Below are 9332 nucleotides of genomic sequence, written 5' to 3'. Positions count from 1 at the left end.
ATTTCCATTTCATAAATTTGTGATTTAAAATGCACTCACAAACAACCATCTTTACCGCTCACAAATAAGCCCGGCACCAACAGTCATCAGTGAAAAAGCGAAGGGACTCAATGGCTGCTATATCAGAGGAGGGGAGTTAGGAGTCGATGATGGGGTTGGCAACAAGTGGTGGACGAACACAATAGAGTAAGACTATCCTAAAGTGGAGGTAGAAAATAGCTAACTCTCTAATCACCAGATAAAAGCCTTATTCATACAAATAATTAATAATAAATTTCTAACAAATTGATTAAATGATAAGCAAAGCGAGAGTGGTGTGAGGTGTAGACAATAACAGGATGGTTTTTGGTGACGATGGTTGTTGAGTTCGTGGTGGCCAATGAACGAAGATGCAAGGGAGAGTCACAGATTTTTTAATGGTTGGAGCGTGCACCTAATTTAAAAAATAAAAAATTCTTTATAGCTAATTATTTAAATGTAAACTTAAAATATAGTTGTTGTCGTAGTTTTCCTTTTTTCTCATGTAGGAAAATATTAGAGAATGGACTCCCGTCGAATTCTAATTCTTTGTTTCAAACCTCAATTAAGTATTAAATAATAAAAAATTAATAAAACAATTATTAAATCAGACATTTGGGAATTTATTTAATTCAAAATTTCATCTTAATTTATTTAAATTTTGGATACTGTTTACAAATTTATGATAATTTATACGATATATTTTTCATTTTTTACCGCAATATAGAATTGAGAATTTATTTTAGTAAACAAGCTTTTAAAAAATAACATTTTCTTGTTAAAAATAAGTTCCAGAAATTCACACTGAAAATCATGCCAAAAATTGAATTCCTTTCTTCCCAATTCAATACTATACAAGTCCAAAACCAATAGGACATTGGGATGAGAAATTCCCCAAATCAGTTTGCTGGCATAATACAGAGTCCACGGCACAACGGAATTTATATTTTGAATACAAACACTTTCAATTTACAAAACAAAAAATTAACTGCAAAATCTAACACTCAAGATATTAGAAAATAGGAACTTCAACTTCAAAAACTGGCCTATGACCATGTTGGCAAAACTTTTGCTTTTGCTCTGCTTCCTTTAGGACTTGTTTGGTACTGATCATTAGAACCAAATTTTTTACTGTTAGAGAAAAGTGAATCTCCTCTGTGAAAGAAGAAGTCGAAATTAAGTAACGATTAAAAACTTAATTTTTTGACTTGAAAAATCAAAACCAAACGGGGGCTTAATAGAGCAGCCTAAAGAAGTTATCTCATGCCAACTTAAAACTTTTCAACAAAACACTTCCAAAAAGTTATCCAAGCATGCTCAAAAACAACTTTTAACTTTTCAAAAACCCTACCAAGCCATCCCTTAATAATGTATGAGATTAAGAAAAACTAATTACATTCATGTAAATAACATTGATGGGTGTCATATACCATCCACTTCTGAATGCAAATGTACGAAGTTGACAATTGTATCAACCATACAAGTTCTTGATTTTTTGTTTTTCAATCTAAGGAAACTTTTCGGGACAATTTATTTACTTCATTTTCTGCATAAAGACACTGACATCCAATGATCCAAAAAACCTACACCGTATGCATAGCTTTTCGCAATACCAACCACATTACGAATTCCAGATTCAACTTCTTGTGAATTAAATGTCAGCTGCAAGGAAGTTCCCAGACAAAGTTACCTGTCAAACAAAAGTAATGCTCAGCATAGCTTTTGCACCATATGAAAGATAATCATGAAATCAGACATCAGTGAAAAAACCTCGTTGACATCAAGGAACTATAACTATGAAAAATAAAGTTGATTTCATCAAGAATCCATCCGTGTGCATTTGATCACAGTGAAATCAAAATCAAGAGCAAAATAAAACACGTGCTGCAATACAGAACCAAGAGTAGCGTCATGTCAAACGGAGTCATGGTTAAGAAAAGAAGCTTCAATTTGACAGGTCAACAGAATGAAAAATAGTAATCCTGTAATCCCAATAAGCTTGAGGTTACACTACTACGTTCCCATAAAAAGAGATCATAAGAGTAATATATAAAAATGGAATCAATGTAGAACCTAGGTATGGTTATATAATGAGTCAAACAAATAATACTACAATATTTCAACAGTTCACTACACACAAAGTTCAAAAAGATGGTGAAATGGTTGAGGATTTGTCACAGTTTAACAATCAAAAAAGGAAGAGAAACAAGAAGGAACTTTCGAAAGCAATACTTTATGTGCCTTATCAGTATAAACAAATTACCCCATCATGCACCAAAGGTTATACAGATAGCTCCAGACATTATCAGCAATGTTTATCTTATACTTGGACAAACAAGTACATTAAACAATAATGAATTAACAAAGAGTGTCAAATTTTAATTCAAGTTCAGATTTACAAAATTAACAGGCTGCATATGGAAACATAACTATAGAATTCAAATAAGATCAATTAATCGATAATCCAGAATACTGAAGCTCAACCATGTGGGTGACGAAACCACTGCTTGAAGCCATAAAATATAGGTAAACCTAGTATCAATCCTACATGTGCTCTTCTTTTGTTTTAATGTGTTCCCAATATCGCTAGTAGAGATTCTCTATTTCAATCTGTCGAAGACAATTATCAACTACAAACAAATGACCTAGCACTACCAAAAATTCACTCCTTGCAGCTTACACTATCTCATGTTCACTGAAAATAAACCCATTGTCTTTCATGTATTGATCAAAACAAAAAGATCCCTAAACATCTCTTTTCCATCTTGTGTTGCCTAGCTCATTAAATTCCTCATATTCCTTCTACAACATCCAAGAAAAACCAACATTATTAGGCTACAGGAGGCCACCCCCATCTGTAAAAAATAATGCCTTCAGAGGAGAAAGAGAACATTTTGCATTTATGCAAGGATGACTCTGGAAATTGCCAGATTCTGATTTTGTCAAATGTTTTTAGGGTCCACAGAAAAACGCTGGGTCTGAAAACAGTACTAGGAAAGAGAATGGAAGCAGTCATATTTATGATAGGATCCCCAGCTACTGTACTTTGACTAATGAAATTCCCCTGCTGCTGCTATGGATTATACTAATGCCTCAGATGCTGGCTGCTGCTGATCTAAGAGAAATGTTAGGCAACAGATGTTGTAATAGGATTTCGATCTACTGAAGTGGCTGATAATTGAGGCTTGTTACTGTGAGGATTTGCTGAATTGTAAATAGATTTATTGAAATGCATGGAAACTGGAAATAGAAATTGACAGAACAATTCCAAGCATTTGAGAGGCTTAGATCTCTACTATATTTCTATTTCCCCTTTTACTCTTAGCTAACTAACAAGTGGAAAACTCTAGAATCTTGAATGAGCAACTTGTACGAGTGAATCTTATTGGAGGTGGGAATCTATCAATTTAATGCTCGAGAGGTACCTTCTCGCCTAATTTGAATGTTGGAAGACCCTTGTAAGGACATGTACTGCACCGGAAAGCATCACCTAGACCACACTGCAGAAACAGAATGCACGGGTTAGATAGGAATAGGAAACAAAACCAATAGTTTCACCAACAAAGCACAAAAGAATGCTTCACAATAGATACTTGATGATCACATATCAACAAATCATAACTCATGCTGTAATGACATCTTTGCACAAGTTGGATAAGAACACCAAAATCACCATATTGTTACATATTAATATTTTTCATTGTAGCATAACAGTAAATAACCAGAAGCATACAATAATCAGGCATGGATTGACAATTATCAAGTTCAAGCTCTGTAAAAATAATAACTAGAGAAATTAGAACACTTTTTTATACGAGTATACCTAATTACATCATTTCATCATGAATTTGATCGATGATTTTTTAAAATTGATTTATCCCATATATATCATAGATCTTCATTTCAACTTTATTCTGTAATGAAGATCCAAGCGTAAACCAATATATGTGAACAAATAAGTATAATTCTTCCACCTATCTAACATTCAACAAATGTAGTTGCCCTTTCAGAAAAAAAGAGAGAAGTATCCCAGTCCAGTTGTGTACTTATGCTATCACTGTTCTCCATCCACTCTTATAACAATAGTTTCCCTCTTCCATTTGAAATATGTAGTAGACTGAAAAAAATAGCCCTGCCTAACTAATTAATTTCTTAAATCTACAATGAGGTGATGACAAGTTTAACCTCATAGTGAATTGGCAATACGCCACAAGTTCTTCTATACAACAACTCCCTTACACTCCTAAGGTCAACTGAAGTGCCATAATAAGTGACAAGCAGACATCATAGCAGTAGCCCAATTCAGCTTTTTCAAGACAGAGATGAGCTATTATACAGTAACCATACTTACTAGAGTATCTAAGATAACCAGAATAAGGATTTTTCTTATATTTTCCCTTATATGATCAACTTATAAATGCTGCAGTATGTGGCAGTAAACATTATTTGATATAGAAACGACATTATCAAATTAAACAAACATTTCCGCAAGCAGATTGAGGATTATCGAGCTGATCCATGGTAAGTCCAAGCTTCTGCACTTTCTCCTCTGCTTCAGCCCGTCCACAAGTGCAATTTTTGCAGGCTTTCCTTGTGCTTCCAACTTCACAATCACCTATTCCAGAAGCAAGTGCAACTAGCACGATAAAAGCTACAAATAAAACATTGCAGAAATTAAAAACAAAGAAGTGGATGCTTCTGATTAACCAGGTAGTGGCTGGGGTTTCTTTAGATCCTCTTCAGTTAGGAGACTATCTTCATCAATCAGATCCATATCATCATCGATCTGCACTTTGGGTAGAGACTGCGATGTTTTCTTAATAGAAAAGGATGAACCAATCTTCCACGAAGGTTTCTTGCCAATAACCTGAGGAAAAAGACTATAAAATTCAGGAATTTTCAGCATACAAAACAATATTCGGAGGCCAAATCAATTTCTAAAATGGAAACAAAAGAATAAAACAATTTATGAAATGTTCAATAAAACTTGCAACATGAATTAATAATGCAAGCCACTACCTGGTTTTTCAATGGATTAATCAGAATATCAAGGTTGGAATCATGAAATGAAATTACACAAGTATCTAGGAATAATGTACACAACCAAAATGTGAAAAAACTAAAAGCTTCAATAAACACAACCAAAATGTGAAAAAACTAAAAGCTTCAATAAGACACAACATATAAATATAAAAATTGTGTCCATAGCTTGTAGATGAATAACATCTATACTAGTGGCACCAGCACGCTTCAACCCTTCAGTGACTGCGATGGATTGCTTAACTCTCATATTAACAATTGACAAGGAAAACTGGGAGCAGTTTATTTCAAAAATGAGGATGGTAAAACACTGTCCACAGAAGCAACAGAACATAATTACAAAGCTCGGCCATTACCCCCAACAAAAGGTTAAGTCATCAGGTAAATTCAACTTGTGAGTAATCTATTGAACCACAAGTTCTGATGAAAATGATATAAAACAAACTCAAGGTTATCAAAAGACTATATAAATATTAGTGTACGGGCCTCGAAAGCCCTTATGCAGATGATAGAGGAGTTCATTTTTTCAGTCTAGCATTCAGGAAATCCATTATGGAAACAGGGGTAGTATTATAAAGGGACAATGCATTAAAAGGGATGTGGAACCCGACTTAGTTAGATAAACCGGTTCACGTCAACGGACTACAAAACCCTGGGCAAAAGGAGGTTTAACTGGTATGACTCCAACTGGTCCAACATCCAGCTAACCATGTTTCTGGTCGATCAGCTGTGCAGGCCAAATTTATAACACTGCAGGTGGAGGGACCGTGTGTCTGTCCATGTGTGCATAAGAGCAAAAATAGCATAGAGAGAGTGTTAGAGATGCACCCAAAAGGACTGGCCATTTTCAGCAGATAGTACATCAAGAAAACCAGCCAGAAGGAACTTGCCCTTGAGAGAAGAGTCTGTCTGCAACAAGACCATAAATAAATAACTAAATACATTCAATGGCTGGAAGAAGATGGTCACCAGTTAATTCACCGAGTAATGATATCTTGTAATAAATTACCACTTTCCCAGTAGCAGATTGAGAAGTCCAGTGAAGAACAGTTCCACCAGCCCTTAACACTCTTGAGATGTTCACAAGCAATTGGTCACTGGGAAGTTCAAATGAGCTACTGATAAATACAACGACATCCATAGATGAAGATTCCACCGACAGCGGACCTACCATAAATTGACGTTAAATGTAAAAATCATATGAAGCATTGAATATTGCAACATCAATAGGCTCAAGGACAGAACAATTTAATCCACCAAGGCAATCTACAATTTGGGAACCAACATGAAGATTTTACGACCAATAGTGTCTTTCATCAACCAAGCAAAGAGAAGATTAGGCACTGAAGGGCTCCAAAGTACATTGATATTTGCACCGGAAGAGACTGACCTAGTTCACAGCATCAGGAGCCATTTTACGCAATATGTGCAGTTTTGCATATTAAGGTTCAAGTATCATTATCTTACAAATATATTATAACATAAAGAATGTGATGGGCATAAATCACATCCAAAAATTATATCTAAAACATCAAATTTTGGTCAAAGGGTATGTAATTATGGAGGGCTCCAAAGTTGATGGATAATTGCACCAGAAGGGACTTGACCCAGTACACAGCATCTGGAAACATATTATGCAATACGCGTAGTTTCTCTTATTGAAGGTTTAAGTACTATTTTCTTGCGAACATAAAATAACATAGGGAATGTGATGATGACAAATCATATTCAAAAACCATAATATCTAACACTTCATTTTTTCTTCCAAAAGGTAAATATGGATGTTCCCATCCATAAAACATCTTATGACAGTACATGGTTTGGAGCGAGCCAGAACAAACTATGATTCTCACTTAAGAATTTTGAAGTAGAGTAATTCGTTATGTATAACTTGGAGATTTTGTAACTTCCAAAAGCTTTTTAAACAAATAAAATAAACTTATACTTGATAAGAAATTCTAAAACTATGGGCAGAGTTATCGATCAAAGATAAGGTTCTAATTTTAGTTTTAAGAAAAAACTCCTTATATTTTACTTCAAGGTCAACATTCAGATCATCATTAAATGCAAAATACTGGTTTATTTTAACTAGAAACTAGTCCTATCCACCATGTTGCACATTCTCTTCCAACACTACCATTCCTAGGAATGTAAATGAGTTGAGTTGAACAGGAAAATTGATAAAGTACTTAGCTTTGAGGTCCTAAGAAACCAAACTCGAATAGCTTGTTTATGCAAGCTTTATAACTTCACAAAACCTAGAATTGGCCAAGCTGAGCTTGTCTAGCTACAAACTGACTTAAATGGCAAGAGATAATACAAACTACAAAGAATTCTTTCTCGTGAATGAGCAAGTACAACCATCACTATCTAATGTAGAGCATTAAGTTGTCATGCATTGGTATACAAGCAGCATTTGACTCGGGTTTTTATTTCATTTTAACAAAACAGTTTCCTTGAATTATGATAATCTGGTTATTTTTACATTTACGTATAGAAATTATCATTGAGGGTCTTGTTGAGGAGATTTGAAAGATAGAATCCAATGTTCCAACATTTGGATCCTCTGAGGCAGAGGAATGGGCATTGATCAGGGTTGGATGAGGCAGGCCACTACTTGGTCCTGAGGTGATTGAAAATTTTCTCTGTGGCCCATCTGTATAAAATACACAATCGTTGCATCAAGAAAATGATCCAAAATAGAAGCATACCAACACACCCTCGTTTCCCTAGTCAGAAGTATTGACAACTTTACCTTTCATAATACCTTAATAAACCACCCCATGACACAGCTTTACACCTCTCATAATCCGCTACTGGTGAGTGAATTTAACCCATAAAATTCTCAACTATTTTCTTTATCTCAGGGAATAATATGCTGTGTACACCAATGCTAAAAACGTAATAAAGATGTGTTCATATCATTACACCATAAAAAGATGCATTTCCACCCAAGTAGCATAAAGCTCTTTTTTAACTAAACAGGTGGACAAAGTTTTTACTGTGAATTTAATAAATGTTTCAATTGAGGGGGGGAAAAACAATATTTTAGTTTCAATTCTTGGGATCATAGCTCAATTTGTTTAATCTCAAACTCAAAATAATTTCAAGTGTCATGTTCACTATAAACTATTTATGGTTGAATAGCTGCGAAAAAAATTTGATTCTTTATATTATTTTGGAGAAAAATTAACTTAAGCAATTAATAATTCCTATACCCATTATATTTTTTGAACTTCACACGTACTCCAGTCTTCTGCCATCCTACCGGCATGCCGTGAAACAAGTTTTTTTTTTTTTTTTTTAAATAAATTGAAACCAATGAATTAATTTGCTAACATCACTTCAAAGCATGTCAAGTAGCAATCCATAAAAAATAAATTGTTTTAAAGCAAATAACAAGAAAAGATAAAGAGGGGAAATTTACTGTCAGGTGAAGCTTGTGTGATGATCATAGGATCGAGCTGCTCGACCTGTTCCTTTCTAACCACCTTAATCGCATCTAAAATTACATTAAGAGATGCGACTACTTGATCCGTAAGTGCTAAAATTTTGTCCTGGGCCATCGTAGTATCCTACAAAAGAAACAAACAACAGAATTAAGTTGCAATCAGGGACAAAGCCACCTGGGGTCTAGTGGGGGCAACTGCCGCCACTGGGCGAGGAGAAATCATAAAGAACCACATCAAAAATTCAAGCGAAATGTTTTCGAGAAAAACACTGTTGCCAGAGGAAGATTACTATCTAAAAACCACAATTTCGAAAAAAATTAATAAATTAAACGGCGTTAAGTTGAAATTAAATCACTCACAGGAATCAGATCGAGTGAGATTTCAACATATAAAACCCGTTTTTACACTAATAAAATCTGATACTACCTTCCAAGTTTGGAGATGAAGAAATTGAGTAGAAATCACTGAGACTGAGACACAAGATATATTGGTCCCCCTTTTACCTCTCCTTCACCCTGAACTTTTCACAATTTTTGGTGTAACAATCATACAAACGGAAAAACCCTTAGCCGATTGTTCCCCCTAATTATGTGTGACTTAAAACGGGCGTGAGTTTCGATACGCGCCTTTCATAATTGGGTTTGTTTATGATATATTTTTTTCTGTGTGAATTGTCCGGATGCTTATTAAACTTTAAAAATCACTTAAATGATCACTGAATTTTATAAAAAATTTCTACGGAATTGCTGAACTTTAAAAATCACTTAAATGATTATTGAATTTTGCAAAAAAGTTTCACGAGGTCATTGAATTTTGTAAAAT

General features: G+C 34.5%; 1 protein-coding gene across 3 annotated transcripts; it reads right to left on the bottom strand.

Annotated features, from left to right (window-relative positions):
• Nucleotides 1-1335: 1335 nt before the first annotated feature.
• LOC111388189 (anamorsin homolog) lies at nt 1336-9121 on the bottom strand. Of its 3 annotated transcripts, none has more exons than XM_023012874.1 (8): nt 8937-9121; nt 8486-8633; nt 6068-6225; nt 5887-5967; nt 4726-4885; nt 4500-4633; nt 3444-3518; nt 1336-1708 (listed from the first exon to the last, which is right to left on the bottom strand). In XM_023012874.1, the coding sequence occupies exons 2-8, from the start codon at nt 8622-8624 to the stop codon at nt 1670-1672; spliced, it is 786 nt and encodes a 261-aa protein (XP_022868642.1). In that variant the 5' UTR covers nt 8625-8633; nt 8937-9121; the 3' UTR covers nt 1336-1669. The 3 variants fall into 3 exon arrangements, with proteins under 3 accessions (XP_022868642.1, XP_022868643.1, XP_022868644.1); XM_023012875.1 differs by having other exon boundaries at nt 8870-9098; XM_023012876.1 differs by having other exon boundaries at nt 9014-9086.
• Nucleotides 9122-9332: the final 211 nt, after the last annotated feature.

This window comes from Olea europaea, unplaced genomic scaffold (genome assembly GCF_002742605.1).
Source record: "Olea europaea var. sylvestris unplaced genomic scaffold, O_europaea_v1 scaffold4642, whole genome shotgun sequence".
Classification (NCBI taxonomy): Eukaryota; Viridiplantae; Streptophyta; class Magnoliopsida; order Lamiales; family Oleaceae; genus Olea; species Olea europaea.
The sequence above is the reverse complement of the archived record's forward strand: the minus strand, read 5'-3'. Positions and strand labels throughout refer to the sequence as shown.

What these genes read in the sequence shown, in the direction of transcription:
- LOC111388189 (XM_023012874.1), bottom strand. Translation starts at nt 8,624, where the DNA reads ATGGCCCAGGACAAAATTTTAGCACTTACGGATCAAGTAGTCGCATCT. An exon ending in GAAACCCCAGCCACTACCTG is followed by an intron (nt 4,634 to 4,725) that starts GTTAATCAGAAG and finishes CTTCTGGAATAG; the next exon opens with GTGATTGTGAAGTTGGAAGC. An exon ending in CATTCAAATTAGGCGAGAAG is followed by an intron (nt 1,709 to 3,443) that starts GTACCTCTCGAG and finishes TTTGTTTGACAG; the next exon opens with GTAACTTTGTCTGGGAACTT.